Consider the following 22320-nt stretch of genomic DNA (forward strand, 5'->3'; position numbering starts at 1 on the left):
AATTAAACCTTATTTTCAATAAGCAATCCTGAAAAATATTTGGGGGTGCTTAACTTTTTTCCAGGTGTATATAATTGTTTACCACCTGGACAGCCACAAGGTATTCTTATGGAACAGACCATCTCAACAGAGCTTGCAGTTACCAGGAAAAAATTTTATTGGTCGACTTGTAGCTACTACGGACTTGGAAAGAAGCATATCTAACCAGGCAACACCCACCACTGAGTGGGATCCATATGAAAATGATGAGAGGGTCCCTAAAAAATAATAAAAATAAACACAAAAGAAATGAAGTCACTCACCTCTCTCACAATCTAGTCAAGACATGGAGAATAGCCACAGGGAGTAGCCAAAAACCATCGAATGAGGCAACCACTAAATCATGTAAATAATGATATATAAATGTATCAGGTATGATCCATGTACCAGCCTTTACAATCTCCCCCAGAAGGCGATGCAACCGAGCCACCAGGGACATTGAGATATGGCAAACTTGATGAGAGGAGACCCAAAAAATTCTCCACTCCTCCAATGAAAGCCCAGAATAAGCAATGCAAACCAATTAATGAGCCCAATCACTCAAAATGACAGGGGATACATCAAATGACACCGTAGGATCCCAATGGAGAAACAACTGTCGACATGAACCCCAAAATGCTTCAGTGCATGCAACATAACAACAGAGAGCCCAAACTGGGCATAAAAGACGATCTGGATCCAAGCAGTCATAAAAATGAAAAATGAATTGAAGAAAAAGCCTCTAGCCACTAAGTTTGGGTAGATGTGAATTGCAAACACATCTGAATGTCAACATCCACTAGCCAATAACAGAAGAAAATAAGTCTTATGAGAAAGGTGATATAGGGAACATGATGCCAAAGGTTCAAAGGGTGATAGAGATAAGGCATGGAGAACCAATATGATATCCCAATTAGAAATGTGGAAATGATGTTGAAGACAGATAACCCAAAAAGATTTCAGAAAAATGGATAAAACTGGGGGCTCAAAACTTTATGTCTCCTAGAAAAACAAAAAGTAGCTGACAAAGCTGCCATATACAGAGAAATAGATGAAGGCACTAAACGTTTGTTGAATAACCATGTCAGAAATTAATAAACATCCAGCACAGTGGGATGAGAAGGATTAAAATCATGTCTGAGAGACATCTGATGATAAGTAAACCATTTCCATTGATAAATGTCCAAAGAAGAATGCCAAATTGGCCATATTAATAAAAATGTCACAAGAGAAATTGAAGAATGGTGCTCACTGGATAAAATATGTTTGACTGAGGATGATGTAAGAGAGAAATGGCCAGAGAGGAAATGGAAAAGGTTGGCACTCCTGAAGATACTAAAGAAGTGGAACTAATGTTGAGCTGGCCTATGTGGTACTAGAAGAAGAACTCGACAGGACGAGGAGCAAATCAGTGCAAGAACTTTGGATAACAGAGGAATGCATACTGATGAAGACCCATCCAATTCTGGCTGAGATCATCTATGCCCAAAGCCTGAGGGTGAGAAACAGCAGACCAGAATAATGGGAGTTGGGCATTCCAGTGTGTGGTGAAAGCACCAATCTGAAGCATCCCAAGCCACGAGCAGATACAACAAAAAACTTGTGGATAAAGCATCCATTCCATGACAAAAACTCTGTTGGGATGAGAAAACTGATTTGCCACTAAATTCATTACACTTAGAACATGACAAGCAAGGAAAACAATCTGATGATTGTGGTCTAGTACTGCTGGAAGTTCTAATAGATTGATGTGGAGAGAAGTTTCCTCTTCTGTCCAGAGACACTTGAATTCCATACCTCCTATAAAAGCACTACATCCCTGGAGAGAAGCATCCGTGAAAAGGTTTATCTCTGGACGAGAGAGCAGGAGAGGGATAACTACTGTCGTATTATCCCTGTCCAACCATTAGCCAAGATTGAGTAGGCAGAAAGCTGATAGTCACTGGATAATCCAGTGCATCCATGCAAATGTTCCCTTGATCTCATAACAACCACTGAAGGGAATGTATGTGATCCCAACTTAAAGGAATGAGTAATTGCAAGAATGCCTACATCCCCAAAATAGACAGAACTGTGCACACATGTGGAGAAGGAGACAACTGTATTAGAAGAATGGCCTGTTACATGGCCTAAACGTGTAGAGAAGGTTGGACCCGACTGAGATGGGAATTGAAGAATACCCCTAAATGGATAAGGTACTGTGTGGGAGTAAGAATAGACTTCTTCATTTTGATGAGAAAACCAGCTCTCACAGCTTCAGGTAAGAGCGAGAAGAAACCAGTCATCCATATAATGGTGAGTGTGAATACCCAATGAGTGAAGATGATGTGAAAAGAATCTGACTATGGGGCAGATGCGAAGCCAAATGGTAGAGCATGAAACTGAAAATCCTGACTGCAATGCTCAAAACAGAGATAACGAAGTGAAGACTCCACTATCGGAATATCAAGATAGACATTGGCAACATGGAGCTTCATCATCCATAGACCGAATGAAAAGTGTCAAGTGGGAAAGACATGACTCCATCATAAACCGAGGAAGGTGGAGGAAACAATTGAGATGAGAAAGGTCAATGACAGGTTGCCAGTCGCCCATCTTCTTTGATACTACCAACAGACTGGAACAAAAATCCATGAGAGATGAGTCAACATGCTCTGCAGCCTATTTTTGCAGAAGATCTTGGATGGTTTGTGCTTGATGAATGTATTTAAGATGGTTCTTAAGAAGTGGAAAGACAACTGCTATGAGAGATAGTAGAAGAAGAGGAGGCATGAAATGAAGTATCAATCCTCTCTTAAGAACTGGAATGATCCACTGATTTGTGACAAAGGTTTCTCATCTGACACGAATCTGAGTCAAATCCCTACAGGACTGGACCCCATATGTTAGTCACCAATGCCAAAGTCTACACTCCATACAAGCAGAGGATACCGGTTGATAAGGGTGGAATCTCCCTTGTGTTCCAATAGAATATGGAGCTGAGCAAGGAGGTCTGAAACCCTAATGAGAGATGCCAAAAACCATCCAGTAGAAGATCAGGGAAGGTGAGAAGCCAGGGTCCAAAGAGAAGAGTGGGGACAGACCACACCCATCCTAGATTCCATGGAATGTGGAATACCCTCAAAAATCGAACGTCTGAGAAAAGGAGCTTCTCTGAAATCTCTAATGGCCAAAGAAGGAAGTCAAAGTCCCTCCAAAAGATACGAGCAACAAACCAACCAAGAGACTAAGAAGAGAGAGCAGAAGCCGATAACTGTATCAATGTAGCAGTCAATAAATGTCTAAGATCCTCTGAAAATTGAGCAGGAGATCTGTGATAGGCCTCAGACCCCAACTGCAAAGAAGATAGACGAATTCGAGAAAACTGTGTTTGATTAAGATGAACAGTGGTATCAGACCTAGAAACCCCAAATAGGAAGAAGATCTAGCCTCTGAGAATCCAAATATGGGTTCTCCAAGTGATGGAAAGCTAAGATATGGTGATTCAATAAACAGGGAGGACAAGGAATGACAACACCCTCTCTCAATTGATCAGCAAATCTTCTAGCATGCACAGCAATATCAAGCAAGGTGGAAAGACAAGGTAATCAGCTAAATCACTTTCCCCCCAACAAAGAAGAGTCATAAGCTAAAGGAGAAATGCTCAACACATTACAAACTTGATGTACTAATTGCAAAAATGGTGCCGGAGGTGGGATGTCTGTCCCAGGCTTGTGATTAGCTGTCTAAGCAAAGGAAGGTGCCAGAAACATAGAGTCCAAATTTTTACCAGTCTGCCCTTGATCCCCTGCAAGTTCAGTATCTGAGCTGACAGGAGAACCACATCAAACCTCAGGTAAAACTCCACCTCTCTGCATATGAGGGACTAGACATCCTTTGCAAAAACTCCCCCCCCCCAACACCTGGATAATGCTAGACTCCAGAGGTGGCACAAGGGAGCACTAGGCAACTCTGTGTCAGACATGAATTTGTGAATTCATATCCAAAAACGTTTCATAATTTTTTTTCCCTTTGTTATATGTAGAATAAAGAAATAGACAACAAACTTAAGACCGAATAAGACAGGTCTAAAAAAAAAAGAAATAATTTAAAGTGTAGGTATAACTTTCAGACACTGAAAAAAAATGAATATGAAATAATAATGGGGAGAATATATATGGATCCGAGATAGCAAGTGCATTGCCGTAGGTAGAGAGAATCACAAGAATTAATTTGCTATGGATAATATAGTGGGGTGTAAAGGCTGGAACAAGTGAGGTAAGATTCATACTAATGCTTAGATGGACAGAGAAGAGTAACTTTCATTGGGATAAAGCTATACTGTGAGAGAGGTAAGTTTGTTAGAATATACATTAAACTTTATAGTGAATCATACCTACCTGAAAGGACTAAATTATCTCTTAATTATTTTACTTAATGTATTATTTAGCTTCAACTATTTTAACATAGAAAGTTTTATTTACTTTTAGTATTCAAATAATATTTCCTGTATCATTTTCTACTATATTAACAGTATTTCTCATTCAATATAGAAAGGTGGGAAGATAAAAGTGGACTCTAATATGTTGATGATGAAATAATTTGTCCTGATTCTTTATCCAAATCCTGCAGCACTTACTGCAGTAGATGTCTTTTAATGCCTACAAATTGAAACATCTTTACATGACATAGAAGATTCATCCTGTTTAGAACCACTTGTATGCAGGGCCGGATTAAGAGTCTACAACGCCTGGAGCTGAAGACTACCAGTGGGCCTACTCATACTTCTTCACAAGATAAGTAAATAAAGTGGCCATTCAGACTTTAGATCTACCAAGCTATCATCAAATTAATATTATTTCAGGAAATGGCAATAACTATCAATGACAACTAGCCTAATACGTTTTTACAGAAGACAAATTAGAAATCAATTTCAAGTTTTCATTACAGTAAGGCACGAATGTAGAATTGTTTGAAAGGCAGAGTTCAGTCTTTAAAAGGGGCACACCCATATAAGAACAATAATATATGTGATTGTAATATTTGTGATTTAACAATTTGAAACAGATGCAAGAGTGTTTCAGAGGAAATTCACATAATGTTGAAAATACAGGTATTCATAACATACTTGTTTTGAATTTCTGCTTATTATCCTACTAAATGCTTTGATTTTTTAGGGTTGTGCTTGATGATTTTTAGGTATAAGATGCTAATAAATCTTCAAAGTAACATAATTCTTATGTATTAGGGCAATTTGATGTGTGCATAAGGATAATTTCAAAACAATGTTCATTGTAGTCACATTGTAGTGTGTCATGCATCCAAAACAACCTGCAGGATGAACTGCGTGTTATTAACAGGAGTGATAGTTTAGCGATTTTTCACTTTCTGTAGCTCAGACTGTGGCAATCCAAACTATCACATATTTTCAGTGAATGTGCTCTGCTGGACCATTACTTCACATACAAAGCAATCCACTACATAATACACAAGATATAAAATTTCCACTTTTGTTTGAAGTTCTTTCTTTTCATTTTCTTTGCATCAAAAGGCCACATATTTGCTAGGCCACATATTTTGTTTTACCCACCATCATGCTCTAAGTTTAACAAAAAACAAGACCTGGCTAACTAATGAATGAATATTTGCTGTAAAATTCTTATCAATGCTATAAGTGTAGCTACCACTTTGTCCCCCAATTTTGATTTCATTCCTTAAGTTGCATGCTGAATCCTTTTTTGGCTTGCACCTTTTTTTTTTCACACGTAAGGTATTTTTGATTAGATTTATGAATTAACTCTGAAATTACTTTTAACTCCACGATTTTAGCAAAATGTTCTTTTTTGTGAGCAGGGCAAAGAGAGTATTAATATCCCTGACCACCCCAGTTTAGAAAAGTTCATCTTTTCTTTAAAAACTAAGTACCTGCCACAGTTTTTTGTTTGTTTTATTTTAGAAGTGTCATATGATATATAGAAAGTGAAATTTGGCATTTATTTATATATATATACTTTTAAAAATATGAAATTGAAACTTTTATGTTATAAAAATTTGATCTATAAACATATTCAATGTCAACTTTATTGATATGCATTGGTAATAAATTAGTTTAATTAAGTTTTGAATGTAACTGTAAAAGACCATGACATACATACTTTTACCTATTCATAGCAAAATGGTTAATTTTCTCAATACGGTCTCAACCCCAGAGACCGACCACATGAACATTTTTTACTTGTATATAGTTTTGTCAGATTTTAAAAATCTAATAGATATATATATATATACAAGTTATTCTTTCTGCCAATTTTCATTTGTCCATTAACCAAATATATTTCTTTTCACTCTTCATACATTGCAAATTTTACAATGTTGCTTGAATTCTTTATTTGTATTTAGGTCTATTCTTGTGTGTAACAGGAACAATCAGGTACTTTAGGACTTCTTCCTTTATGACTGTTAATATTGAAGTATGGTAAAATACTATGTTTATTACTACATGAAGGTTGTGACTTGTAACCTGAGCACGAGTAGAACATATGACCCCTTCCAAGACCATATCCATGTATGTTATGCATTAGTTTACTAAATTTCACTTTGTAAAGTGAAAAGTTTACCTGCTAGCAGTAAATTATTTGTTGTTATACTTATAATATTAATGGACAAATGAAAAAATTATGGCCAGGCATTTTTCAAAATATAGTTTTGAAGAACCAGTCCATTCAAATGAGTCTGTTCATAAGTGCATTCAACATTGTTACAGGTTCTGGTTTCCTGCCAATTTAAAAATGTAATCATAAGAAAAAGAGCAGAGCACTTGACAAAAGGGATTAATTTTCTTGACACCTCTGGGAAATTATAGCTCGCAATACCTCTATAGAGTCAATTTAAATCTCCTTTAGCAAAGATGGAAGCCCATGCTATAGTCTGTAATAAATGTAAGACTGATCTTCATTGCTGATCATGGTGAGACCCTGACACACAAATGTACCCCCACCACCACCAAATTGATCTTTCTGGGCTCTAGATATGCAGAAATCTCCCATGTATGAAGTTCACAATGCTCATACCATCCTATCACCACTGTCATATGTGTTAAGTTCTTGCATGAATATGGTGTGGATCTGGTTCCATATCTTCTCCAAATAAGTATAAACCTATTGTCTAGTTTGAGGCAGAATAGCCTAGTGGTTAATGCATTGAACTAATAATGAAAAGGTGGCAAGTCTTATTCACACCTAGTCACTGTGTCCTTGAGCAAGATACTTTACCTACTGGAAATTTCAATAGCTGAAAATTACCCTGTGATGGACTGGCATTCCACCCAGGAAGAAGGGGAAAACATTCTCATCAAAGCACTGGTCCTATGTGCTGTTAGAACAAGAAAAGGATTCAATTTAACTTATCTATTATCTAGTTTCAGACTACTTTGTAAAAAAGAATATTACTCCACATGCTGTCGGTTCTTCGGACATATCTTGGCACCATTGCAGGTTAGCTTTATCAAGCCATTGTATGAATGGAATGCATATGACTGGGCATTTGGCATATAAACTAGTCTTAATAAGTCTGTTTCTAACCAGCTGTAAACTAATATGACACTCAGTTTCAGCTACAAATGTATGATTCAATCTAGAATTCTATATCTTACAAGTGTAGTGAGCCAGGATAAACTAATAGTGGTTGCTCTCGTGTAATGAATGGTGGTCTGCCTTGTCCAGGTGCCCAAACCATCACTGTTTTCTGCTAATACTTTGTGACACTTTGAGCCAACTTGTAACAGCCTGTTATGACTGACTGGCTTCCATTTATTCAATTATCCTCTATATTAGCATATTCTCTGAGCTCTATGGTTCATGTGACACTTTAGAGTACAATGAACCCTATACTCAATTCAAAATTACAAGTATGACAAAACTTCATGAGTTTATTTTAGAGCAAAGCCACACAGAGTTTTCTGCTGAGTCCACAGCAGGAAATTGATCCCCAGATTTTAGCCTTGTAAGACTATAAACTTACCACTGTCCCACTGGAGGATGATTGTATGAGACACTACCATATATATATAAAATAAAGCTAGATGACCTATCATTTGGATTTCAGATCACATGACTGACCATCAGATGCTCGATTCTTCATAACAATGAACTAACTAGGGAAACTGACATTATAACAGTGGTACTACTTTGTCATAGCCACTTGTTACCCTTCAACTGCTTTAAGCAGTGTATAAAAGTTCCTAATAACAATAATTATGGTTTAAAAGAGCAATTTATTGTGAACTTAATGCTCTCAGTATTAGATAACAGTCAAAGAGTGAAATCAGTACCAGGAGGAACACTGCAGGATTAAACTCTTTTCCAAACTAATGAAAATCAAAGACTAATGTCTAAGTGAAATTTCATAAGAGCCAAAATAAGGAAAAAGATAAAAAAGTCAAGAGGTTTTTCTAAAAACCAATTCAACAGCATTATACAGAAACAATAAACAAAAGTATTGATTTACTTCATAAGCCTGATGAACTATTTCTTTTTGCTTATTTACAAATAAAATATTTTAGACTAACATGATACAATGATATTAATTTTAATCTACCTTTATCTCATGTGTAACAATTAACGTATAGCACAATTATAAAAACACATTTTGATTATTTGGGTTCTTTATTTTTTTTATTTGTTTTCAGAAGTCCTATGAATTTTTAGGTATTTAACTTTACAAAAGAAAACTGGGAGCAGATCAGTAGGAACAAAGAGTAAATTAATGTTGACCAGAGAAAAATCAGTATTAACATGAATCTCACTATTGTAATACAAAGGTTGAGTATGTCATATTAAAGTAATTTTGGAACTTCACCATGTTGTTATAGTACACATCATCATGCACCTTGATAGATAGCCATGCAACATAGTTTTCACTGCAAAAACGTTCTGTTGAAAGACTGTCAAATCCAAGGCACATCATTCCTACATGTAGGTCTTTCACAATCCATCTAGTGCACAAAGGCAACATTTCTCAACATCTTTTTCAACAATCAGATAACTAAAATCCATAGCTGCTGCTGCTGGTGGTGGGACCTGTATGTTTTCATGTGGAATATTATAAACTTTTCAGCTACTTGATGTATGTCATGATTGAAAGGAAGCCTTAACTTGGTTAGCCCATACTCTGTTGGTCTCATTTTCATACCCAGCTGATTGGTTTGATAGTAAGCAGAGTTCATCTTGATCTTCATAACTACTCTTCTGGTACAGTATTTAGATATGATCCCTTCAAAAACATTTCACAACATGACTGGTAGAACATGAAGCTTGTTATAGTCATCAAGGTAGACATATGACTCTGTTGAGTGTCAGCAAACACTGCCATTTTTTACAGCTAAATATTATTTATACAGTTTTCTATAGTTGGTCTTCCTTTCCTGGTAATGTTGTAAAAGCAACTTGTGTACATGTGACTTGTGTCACTTTTCCAAATGGAGATCCTTCTTGATAATGTTGTATGGGATAATTGGATGGCTTATGTCACTGACCTTTGTGTTCATAGTTTCTCATTTGTTACAAGACACTGCATTTTGCTTACCATGGCTGGAGTATAACTTGTTGCAGATTCCTTTCTGGAATGGTCCTGGTTCCAAAAATTGATTCATATTCTTTTGTTTTCAATGCCATTATGTAAAAAGGATATCCCTTCTAAGAAATTCTAAATCCCCAATATGAACACATTTTTATGATTTAAGTATAGAAATATTTTGGTTGTAAAGGGCTATTACATACCCCTTCTCAAAAGTGGTAAATTTTCAGTGGAATCATACTGCCTACAAAATGTCATTCTGATACATGACATTCCAGTGAAAATTTATATAAACTGTGATTGTCATTTGGCTTGCTGATTTGTATATTCAAAATCATTTTAATATAACATACTCAATGTTTATTAATATTTACCTGAAATAGATAAGTAATTTTTAAAAGCTGAAATAATGGTGAAACTCTGTAAAAACCAAAAACAAAGAACCCAAGTTATTTTTCATCTCTCTGCCAATATTACTTATAAACATTTAAGAACAAATTTTAATTAAGGTTTTGATAACTGTGGATATAGAATACCATATTAATAATGATGATGATTTTTTTTTACCTGAGTTTGTTGATACTTACATTGAAATAACTATTAGAGGGTAAGTCTGATCAAACACATGACAGTCTATTTTTTGTAAACTTCGGCCATCTTTGGTGCAAATAGGCTGTATTGATGTTATCTGTAATTGCAAATTTTAATAACTACTTATCTTGTATAACATAAGTGGCTATGTCAAACTTTGCAAACAAAATGCTAATACAATATTTAATATGAAACATTCAGTTTGCTAAAATAAAAAAATTAATACACCTCATGAAATTTACAAAATGGTTAATTCTCTAAATAATATACATAACAGACCTTAATCCTTCCCTTAGAATAAGATTATGAGGCACTGTCAGTGTAATACATTCATGCTGGTCATTAAGCATTTGTAAAAGAATTCATCATTAAAAAAAATTTAATGTGAAAGTGTAGTACGTTTTACTTAGTTTCATCCATGTCAAACAAATCAGAAACTTGGTATAAAGTAATATTTTCATTATATTATACATTCATACATGGAAATTTCAAGAAACCCTATAAAACCTCTTTAGTAGCTAAATAACTAAGTATAGAAAAAGTTTGATAAGTCCCAAAATAGTCTACATCAAATTTAAAAGAAAAATTGCATTAATAAAGTAACAGATAAGGTGAATCATTTATAAAGTTTGTAATCCTATCACATCATAATTCAAAAGATGGAGACCTCTAACATGTATGGTCTTCCATGTAACCAAAGTATATTTGAGTTAATTGCATTATAAATAATCATAGAAAAATGTATCATCTTAATCAACATATTTAATATTATATATATATATATGGTGATACATGGAAGCATATATGTCATCATATTTCACTACAGAAGACCTTAATTGAAGGAGCAAGCAAAATATTAATATATGTTGCCTGTGCATTATATGATATACATTTGAAATAAACTTTGTTATTATTATTTATTTAATCTGTCCAGTATAGTAATTTTCATTTATTTGTGCATTATGTGCATCACTCTCACCAACATAATCACAACCATGATCAGTTGCATCCAGTACACGATGATCATATAATGTTGGATAACAGTGGAAACCTGGGTGCCATAAAACATATATTAACATGAAAGTTTGGAGATGGCTAAGATAGTCTAAGCAAATACAACTATGGATATTTTCAGTGCCATATTTAAAGATAAGCATAATATATGCAGAATTGGGGTTAACATTATTGTAAGTAAGTCATTACTATAATAGTAATATTACTTTTGTCAATAACAATGAATTATAGCATGTTAGATTTGTAATGAGAGTAATAATATTAGAGTTACTAGTCACAAAAAAAAAAGAAATCAGTTCATCTCATAACCTTCTCTTTGTTGTAACATGCATCTATTGTACATTATTGCTTTTTTCTTTTATAAAGCCAAAGTAAGTTTCAGTTTTTAGATTCTAAACAAATCAAATACCTAAATGATGTGTCAAATATGATTTTCCTTTGAGAAATTACCAACACAAATTACAAAAAGTAGTTCATAAAATGGCTTTTATACAAACTTTATTTAATTTTTATCTGGCTACTTGCAGGTGTACTCACTGTGGAATCAGATTAACTACTTGCATACACTGTGTCAAAAACTATATAACAGAAATTGATAAATTAAGTTTCAAAGGTATAGTTAAAAAAGTGAATAATCACAAAATTTGTTTTGCAGGATAAGACAAGAGAAAGAAACATAAAGAATAATAAAACATGTTATATTTTTACTAACTAATATGTAAGAACCTTCATATATTACTTTTTCTGAAAAATAAAAATAATAATGAGTTACTTTTGTTTCAGTAATATGCCCAACACTGTATATATATGTAGTGTAGAATGCACCAATTTAGTACAATATACACTAAATACCTAGTTACATACACATTTAACCCTTTCACTGCAGCTGAGACATATATTTCCCAGTGGTTCTTAGATAGATGCTAATTCCTATTTAAAAACTAGTGGTTCACAGCAATTATATTTAATCATTATATGCCAAATGGAGTTAAACTTCAAATTACCAAAGTCTCATCCAGTTATTTCCAATTACAATATATGTACATGTAAACTGTATAACCTTCATGTATCTCCCCCACTTCATCAGCAGATGAAATGTTCTTTTAAAATACTTTTACTTTAGACCAGCAATTCTCAAACTTTAGTAACCCAAGGACCCTTTTTAATTTAATTTTTTTTCATGGATACCCCCAAACCTATTAATGTATTTTGTTTTGAAAAAAAATTTTCCATGTAAATTAAAAGCTGTATTCCAAAATTAAATATTTGAATATGTGAAAAATATAATTTATTCTATAAATCATACTTTTTAAAATATTTTTATGAAATTTTGGACATGACCCACGGATCCTCTAAAGAACCCTTGTGAACCCCCAGTTTGAGAAATGCTGTTTTGGACGATTATTGGTAACAACCTTAGATAGATAATTATCACTAACTTTTGAACTGATATAAAAAGTGTCAAATATAGTTTGCAATATAATTAATAACAACTGTCATACTGAGTTATAAAATTAATTTTAAATCAGAGTAAAGTTGAAATTACCTGCAAGGAATTTAATATTTTTCAACAATCTTCTGTTTATCATAATATATCTGATACAAATACAAAATTTAGTAATGCACAAATACTTTCAAAATGAAAAAGGCAGCTTTTAATTTCAAGATTTTACATAACATGTATATATTTATAACATTTTGTATGTATTAACCTTTAGAACTATAGTGTTCCACCACAATGTGTTCAATTATAATCATAAGTGTTTCTTTTCTTTGTTTCAGTACAAAGTTTTTTCTGAGGTGCATTATCTCAGCAGAACTTATAGAATAGTTTATAATTTTTTCAAGAAGAAATTCTAATTAGTTTAAAAAAGCATTATACATATTAGGCTTAACAAATACATGACAGAATTCTCACCTTTCGTACACCAACCAGTAGATTAACATGTTCTCCACTAATGTCCATTCCATTATACACAAGGTCAGCCAATGAAACAACACTGGATATTGCCTTACAAGGTATATGACACAGCATTTGAAATTCTTCCCATAAACCTTCATACAAACTCAGTTTACTATGGACAGGACTGATGTTCAAACGAAAACCACTATAAAAAATACTAAATTTAAAATTTAATTTTTTTACCACGAAAGAAAATAACTATTTAATATGAGAGAGATCTCTATAATTACAAAGTAACATCTATAAAGCAACTGTGAAATATTCTTTGATTTATTTTACAGATTTTAACTTATAATTATTTGTGCCATATTTGAATATATACTTTTTAAGTTGGACCATTTTGATGTTTGAGTAATTAAAAAATGCTTATTTATTCAAAAATACTATTACACTAAACTACCAAATCTATTATAAAAGGATAACACTTCATTATTACCCACAGGTAATATATATTCCAAGTTCTGTCATATTTTCCCAAATAATAAAAAAATTAATATATTATTTGTAATTTTCTCTGATCTTCACCCTTCAGAGTTGAAAATAAAATGAAAGGTCATTGAAAATTAGTTTGATTAGCAACAATAAAACTAAACTAAAATATATATATATACAATTTTATAAATCTAATATAAACAAAACTCAAAAACAAAAATTATAAACTTTTTCTTCTTAACAAGATAAACAGATACATTATTTATTCTGCCATGCTAGTTCTAGAAAAATAAATTCACTGGTTTCTCTTCAACATCTGATAAAAAAGACCAGAAAGTATATACATGAAAAACCTTCTCACAAAAATACTGGCAAGTGTGTGCCATAAAGCTTTTTAGTTCTGAATTAAAATCTTCTTACATTTCTGTATAGTTAATTTTTTATATACACACAGAGATGTGTCAATCATCTCCCAGACAGAGAAAATATTCAAATGTTGATCTACTCATCACAAGTTTTAAATTCTGATTGGTTTGCATTATAAAACATATTATGGTCATATACCATAATAATCCCAACCTAACTATACATTCATAGTTTATTATATGTATATTACAACATCGGAGATGACAGGAAAATACATAAAGCAGGTACATATAACCCTCTAAGTAAAAAACTTGGTAAAGCTTTAGGAGACTAAACAATCATAGTTAGAAATAGTGATTACATTTCTTAAAAGCATTCTCATGGAAGAGCTACTTTAAAACACTGGTGAGACTAGTTAAGTACTGAAGAAAGTTTGTTTGTAGTTAAGCACAAAGCTAAACAATTTGCAATATGTGCCCTGCCCAACATAGATATCGAAACCCAATTTTGAGCATTATAAGCTCTCAGACTTACTACTGAGCTACTAAAGTGCTTGGAGGAAAGACCTAAAAATATAAAGTATACAATTTAGTTATTTTAAGAAAAGAATTTATTTTGAAAATAAATTTGCCCAACTAGGCTTAGTATCACAAAACAGAAATTTTTTTACATAAAAACAATAATATATGTAAAACTGCATGCCATTTGGTATAAAAATTGCAAGTAAAATGTAGATTAAATTGACATTTTTGGCAGGAAAGAAATCTAAGCCTAAAATACTAAAACAACATGAAGTGTATTAACTCTTTCTGCACGGGTACCCTTTACACAAGGTTTTAGTGACTTACATTCAAAATTTTATTAAACTACTTTTGGCTATTCTAATTGGTATAACATAAATTTTATTTTAGCTAATAATCCATATTTTAATAGTATACAAGTTTTAAGTTCTTAATTCTACAAGGCAATATTAAAAAAAATCCTGAATTTCCACTAGTGTGACCCACGTAACACATTTTCTCTTAGCATGTCATCATCCCTATTTTATCCACCACCCATCAAAAAAGTAGGAAATTAAATGTAAGTTACTCTCTATAAAATCATTATTGCTCAGACAAACCATAATTTATATAGTCTTTAATTTTGTTTGGTTACAGAGCTGTCGATTAGAAAATAAGACCCCTCCTGCCACACCCACCTGTCACATTCTCACTTTCAGAATTCGTTGATAGTTTTCTCTTACGTTTCATTATATATTACCTATAACCAATAGAAAATCAAGGTTTTCATCTATCAAATGATGTATTGTATAACGTTATGTTCTGAGCAGTTAGACATCAATTTCACTCAGAGTAGCAACATTGTTCCCGTGGGAAAGTTAAAGACTAGCTTGGATGAATTTGTAAAAGCTCTAGTCACATAGTTAGAAAGCTAGAAAAAATTTGAGAGTTAGGGGATATTTTCTACTTTTTGCATGTTATTAGTATTTGTTCTTTGGTGCATTATTTAATTAAATAAAAAGTATTTGGTGTGCTACTACAATTAGCATAAAAAAGAAGGCTTACCTGTCATTGACAATCAAGAGCAAGAAAAAAGAAGCTTGGGCAAGTATTTTCTTTCTTGTTTTTCATATTTATTTTCTATTTATTATTATAAAAGTAACTAAAATCTAAAAATACAATCTTTTTAAGTTATTTAACACTAGATTAGGTAAAATAAGTAAGAATAATAATATATTTAAAATGGTTCACAAGACACGCATGCGAGCAGCTCATGAGTAAAGTAATTAGATAGTATAACGTGACTTGCACGTTCTCCAAGTGATTTACAACTTATAATGATGCAGATAGTAGTTAAAGATGGTTCAAAGGGCAATAAAACAATAAATATTAATTATAAATAGATGTATACTGTTACGAACTTAGAGCTACTTAGGATAAATGAATGTAGTTTCATGTTACAATTTGAAGTCATTCTAGAAAGAAAAATGGATAATTTAGATTTTTTGTTTTTGGTTACGAGGTCGATAGAATTGACAGATCCCATTTTGAGATATGGTAGAGAAAATAACAGATAAACTATAAAGTTTTACTGAAAAAAAACGTTTTAAATGCATTTAAAAGGTTTTAGGGATTACATAGAGGAAATTTGAGATTTTTGAGATGAGAAAAAGTATTTTTAATTTTAACATGAAAATTACTTTGCACACAGACTATTCAAAACAAATACTAAATATATTCATGGAGAAATCTCTATTTTATTTTATTTAAAATAGTTCACTAAAAAATATGTTTTTTATATGTGAAAGACTTATAATATTAACTGAAAGACTGCCAAATTTTGTGAAGATACACACACTATATTGAAAGTTAGAAGTATCAAATCTATAAAGACTTTAAATGAGTACAAAGAATTCACGTGGTTGGTCAAATTGACCAAGCCCATGTTGAAAGAGTTAATTAAATAATGCACCAAAGAACATAGACTAATAGCATGCAAAAAGTAGACAATTTTCCCCTAACTCTCAAAATTTTTCTGGCTTTCTAACTGTGAGACAAGAGCCATTACAAATTCATCCAAGCTAGTCGTCAACTTTCTTACGGGAACTATGCTTGTACTCTGAATGAAATTGACATTTCTCCATTCAGAACACAACATTATACAATACATCATTTGATAGATAAAAACCTTGATTTTCTATTGGTTATAGGTAATATATAATTAAATGTAAGATAGAACTATTAACAAAGCCTGTGACAGATAGGTGTGGCATGAGGGATGTGATTTTCTATTTCATAGCTCTGTAACCAATCAAAAATTGAAGGCTATAAAAATTATAGGGATATTATAGGGAGCAATTTACATTTAATTTTGTATATTTTGAAGGGGTAGTTGATAAAACAGAGAAGATAAGATACCTAGAGAAAATGTGTCACGTGTGTAAAACTGGGGGAAGTTCAGGAATTTTAAAATATTTCCTAATAGAATTAAGAACTTAAACTTATATACAATTAAAATATGGATTATTCGCTAAGCATTTATGCCATATTAATTGGTATAACATGAAGAAAAAGTAGTTTAATAAAATTTTGAATGTAAGACACTAAAACCTTGTGTCACGTGCAGTAATGAATGCCCATCACGAAAGTGTTAACTTCAATCTCTCAACAGTCACAATAACAAATTATATGTATAACATTTCTATAAGTTATAGTTGACAACAATAACACTCTGTCTTGACAAACTGCTTTTACACCTGCAAAACTACTTGTTCAACCACATTTACTATAAATAATTAGACTGCAAGCAGTACTGTTTTGAAATAAAAGTAATGTAGTTTTGTGGTATTTTTGTTCCTACACATCTTTCTTAAACTTTTGACAAACCATGTGCAGTAAACCCTATGTGTATTAGCTTTACAACAAATGCTCATTCTTAACAAGGTAAAAGAAACACTAGGATACAGAAGAAAGAGTGGGTGGATCTGCTGAGAGCTAAGTATCTATCTGAAATACATTTTCAGGTAAGGAAAATGTTAATTTCACAAATGGTACTCAACCTTCTGCAGAATACAGAGTTAGAATTCCACATTGATAATATAATGGAAGGGCTGGTGTAGATAACAAAAAAGCCTTGATGGGAGCCTACATTTTTCTCATGCAGGGAATACTCTTTTCTCAATAAAGATGGGAGAACAAAAGGTACTGTGAAAAAGATGTTCTGTGTGATACCAAAGTGTCACACAATTTGGCAGTATAGAAGATTGTTCAATTGGCCATTATATCTCAAGTCAGCAAATCAGGTATGTGTAATGTGGCTAAATAATTCCTCATGCCATACAATATTGGAAAAATGCTTACTAGAATAACCAGGTTCATAGAGGAACCATCTAAGACCTGCATCTCATGGGGAACACAAGACCCATTTGGCTGGCATAATCACTAAGAATGGTCTAGTCCAAAGTGTAGGGTATGGCTTGTACTACACTTCCCAATGAGGGGTTAGTCAACTAGGTCCAATACAAGTGGGATTACACTGAACTGAAGTGGAACTCTCCATATCAAGCTCTCCAACTGCTTGGGACTGGAGAAGAATGGGTTCTTCTGTCACTCCACTAAAAGAATAGGGGAATGGGGCTCACTTGGGAAGAATACTAGAGGAGTGTATGGACTGAACAGAAATTTTCTATCATTTACATAAAGTCTTAAACTGATAGAATGTACAATGTATTAGTGAATAGTGATGATAGGCACACACACACACTTGATACTGTTTTGTTTTTGGTATTCATGAAGTATTGCCTGGAAGATTTTATAGATACTGATGAACATGCACTAAGTACGAACAGATTTTATTCCCCACTTCATGCAGATTTCAGGAGAGAGAGAATTATTCCCTGTGCGGCATTCTGAACACTTGATGGGTTCTATCGTCTCCAGTAAATACACATATACGTGTATATACACATATACACATTAATGTATAATAATGACAATGAGGGAACTATAGAAAAAGAACAAAATAATTAACAATTCACCTCACTAGAGAATCTAGGAAACTGAAGAATGGCAAATGGAGGGAAACAAAACTGCAAAAGTGGTGTAGGTAATGGGACATAAAATTTTCAGGGGTCATCCACACCCACACCTATAAGATCTCATACTAGAGACGTCAATGGCTAGAAGCAAGAAAAGCTGTGAGATAATGTATTTGATGGCAGTAGACAAGAAAGATAAGAAAATTGTCATTACCCATACAGATAAAATCTAGCCTGATAAGGTGCATAAACCAACAGGTCAAAGTGGAAGGAGATAAGTTACTATAGGAAGAGGATTCCAACAGCAAGAAGACATTGTCAATTGCTTTGAATGGCAATAGTCTGAGTGAGATAGCAAGGAACAGCCTGTACAGAACAAAGGAGACAATTGGGGTTGGAATGATCATACAAGGAAAAAAGGGCAGAAACTGGTTAAAGAAACATCTAATCATTCTCCTGAGATGATAAGTTTTGGGGAGAAAGGAGTAGTAATGAGTGCAGTAGGCATCCAAGAAATAAAACTCAGAACAAGGGCTACCATAAACCATAAGAAAAAAAAATATGTCTGAAGAGAAAGATGGTACAAGGAACAGATGGCCAACAGTTTGAATGAGGAATATGTATGAGTGCTGAAAACTAAACAGAGATTCTAGTCCAGAATAGGAACCAGACAAGAAGGAAGAGATCCATAAGAATCAGAGAAAGAAATGGAAAATGGTTGGGAAAGAGATGGAAGGACATATACAAAATCATCCTGAACCAGCAACAGTAGAAATGGGAAGATGTTCAAACAGAAAAATACACACACACACATATATATATAAAGAGACTAAAACAAATCCAGACTATAGGACCAAATGAACGGAAACTAGGTGGAGAGAAACAGAAGAGTAATGACGACAGGAATCCTAAAGTAGGAGAAAATCCACTGAAAAGTCTAAAGGATGGATAAACTACTTTGTGGAAAGGGTCAGGTCTAGATGAGAGAGTAGATCTGCCACCTGGGCCAAAGTATGATAGACTGGAAACCAAACATGTTGGTCATAGGATCAATGAAAGAAAGGCTAGAGCAAGGAAAACAGATGTCCTGACAGCAAGTTCCACCCTGTTGATAGATGAAAGAATTGACAGAAGACCAGATAGACAAGTTCATTGAGAAGCATACATCTCCAGGAAATTGTTATAGAGAGACTGCTCCTCTGGACACAAACTCTGGAAATAAATAAGATGTCCAGAGTGGTACCCCACCTAAACAGTTCACAGATTTTGTTTGTAGGTTTGGCTGTTGTCAAGCCCAAAACTACACAAGGTACCATCTGTGCTGCACTCACCACAGGTATGAAAACAAACTTACTGCTGAGCAACTAAAGCTCCAAACAACTGTAAGTCTGGGTAAGATGGATGCCCAAAGTTGAGTGGGATCAAATGACCTACCATAACAGCAAGTGGTGAAAATAAATAGGGAGAGATGTAAGAAAAGACAGTAAACTCTGGATAAACTTGCACTGATTGGCCAAAATCCAATGAAGGGGATGCTTATATGTGAGTCTGAGAAAAGCAAAGGACTCAAGAGAAGAGTTGCCAGAAAAAAACAAAACCTTTTGTGCAGGAAAATAGTGATATGAGAGCTTTGGTATCAGAAGCTCCACATTTTGAAGACATAAAGAAGAAGGTTTTAGCCTGCCTTACATAAAAACACCTCCAGGTAAATTGAAATACTGAGTGAGAGTTAAGACTGAGCTAGAGAGTCAAACCACCCACTTTGAAGAAGATAACTCCCAAATGAGAAGAGAGGTCACAACAGTGTATACCACACTGGATGTGGAAAGTAGAAGCCACATATAATCACAGAAGACCTAAGGAATATAACCTCTGAGTAACAGCCCACTGGACCCAACTAAAAGCACACTGGGCCATAGCCAACCCACAGGGAATGAATATAATTGTTGATCACTGTGAATAAATCAAAGGAAGCAAAAGGCAGGTGGTCAAACAGGATGTGGAAAAAGCATTTCAGATATTGATCTCGGTCATCCATATCCTGCAAACGTGCCCATCTAAAAGTGAGAAAACCATCCATCTTGAACTGAGGAATAACCAAAGTTAATTCAAGTGAAACAGACCTATCTGTGACAGGTTGCCAACTGCCTGTCATTATGGGAATGCAAAAATACAGGAGTAAAACCACAGAGTGGGGTCAAGGAATTGTTTAGTTGTTCTTACTGGGTGAGAGTGAAAAACATAGTCTGTTGCAAATGGTGTCCACAAGTGTAGAAAATGGGAGAATACATCTCCCACTAATCCAAAGCCTAGGAGCAGCTCCAGAAACAAGTTGCCTCTATGAGTTGTGATAACCAACCTCAGAAGGTGGAGTTTGTGTGTCTGTATTGTCAGCAAAAAAGCAAGAAACTCAAATGAGAAGAGATGACTGCTGACATGCTGCATTAGCGCAAGCTTAGAAAGTACAAGAAACACCCCTAAAAACCTCATCACAAAGAAAGGGTGTAATGCATAAGACCCTGAAAGAAAACTGAAATATGCAAATATTACAAAGTAAGACATCCTAATAAAGTACATCCCAGAAAAAAAAATGTAAGTTAATCCTTTAAAGATGGGTCACAAGTGAAAGGCCATGTCATCTTGTTTGTTGACTTGCATTCAAAATTTTATTGAACAACTATTTCATGAATTTATGTCAATAAATTTGATATCAAACTGTAGATTATAATTCAAATTTTAATAGTATATGTTACTCAATTTCTTAACTTAAAAGCAAATATTAAAAAACACAGATAAACATTGATTTTTGTGTGTCACGTGGTATGTTGAATGCAGCACTGGTCCAAATTAGATGTTTGTGAAGTCAAAATACTAAGTCTATAGTTTCGAACGAATTAGAAACTCAAATTACTGATATTTATAAGCTAGAATATAAAATAAGAGCCTCTTATCTTCTCAGTTTGCTAAGATATTGCTCATGTAATAAGTCAAACATATTAACACCCCGCCTACCTCTTTCCATTTTTGGAAACATTCCCTTATATACACTTCTATATATGACATGAATAACCAATTGGAAGCTCATAATGTCCCCCTAGTGGTTTTTGCAGCCATTTTAAAGGACTTGAATCCATTTCTTTCCTTTGAATCAATATTTCAACAAGGTAAGTTGTGTCGTTAGTCTGCTCGAAATTTCATATTTTTTAGACTAAAATGCATCTTAGTTACAAAGCTTTATAAATTATAGTGCAATTCTATGGTATTAATGTAGTAATTTATGATTTCTTAGTTACTCAAATGTATATATAAAACCTAAAAAAATATATTTTATTTCATATCCTCCACATGCAAAATTTTTAAAGGGTTAGCAGCCTACATAAAGCACCAACAGAGTGGAAAGGTCGTAACTAGAAGAGATAATTGTTTGCTTTAGCCAAGACAAGTTATTTTGAACAGACAGTTTTATCTTATTGGATACAGTAACATGAGTGCACATGATCCGCATCATTCTTACTTCTGTATTGTTAGCCAGGCACAGGTGAAAGGTCAATATAATAAAAATAATAAATATTTATAAATGTATAATCTTATGAGATTTAAGCTATTTAGTCTAAACATTTATGTTTTTTGTGTTGTAATTTGTGTTAATTCTAGAATGAAGGAGGCATAATTTATATTTATTTCCTAATTTTGTTATGGTGGTTACGAGATCAGTCAAACCTACCGAGCTCATACAGAGATTCATTACTGAAAATAACAGATAAAATATATAGTTTTCCTAAAGAAACATTTGATAACTATCTGGACATTATAAAGATTTTGCATGTGAAATTGGAAAATTTTCTGA

The 22320-nt window shown here is 33.4% G+C and overlaps 1 protein-coding gene across 1 annotated transcript in view; it reads right to left on the bottom strand.

Annotated features, from left to right (window-relative positions):
• LOC111086306 (meiosis-specific with OB domain-containing protein-like) overlaps nucleotides 1-22320 on the bottom strand; it is an 80259-nt gene that overhangs the window by 41843 nt on the left and 16096 nt on the right. Inside the window, exons 3-4 of the mRNA XM_022388670.1 lie at nucleotides 13094-13283; nucleotides 10158-10258 (exon numbers count right to left, since the gene is read on the bottom strand). Coding sequence (XP_022244378.1) covers nucleotides 10158-10258; nucleotides 13094-13283 — 291 coding nt within the window. The remainder of the gene's footprint in view (nucleotides 1-10157; nucleotides 10259-13093; nucleotides 13284-22320) is intronic.

This window comes from Limulus polyphemus, unplaced genomic scaffold (genome assembly GCF_000517525.1).
Source record: "Limulus polyphemus unplaced genomic scaffold, Limulus_polyphemus-2.1.2 Scaffold1007, whole genome shotgun sequence".
Taxonomy (NCBI): Eukaryota; Metazoa; Arthropoda; class Merostomata; order Xiphosura; family Limulidae; genus Limulus; species Limulus polyphemus.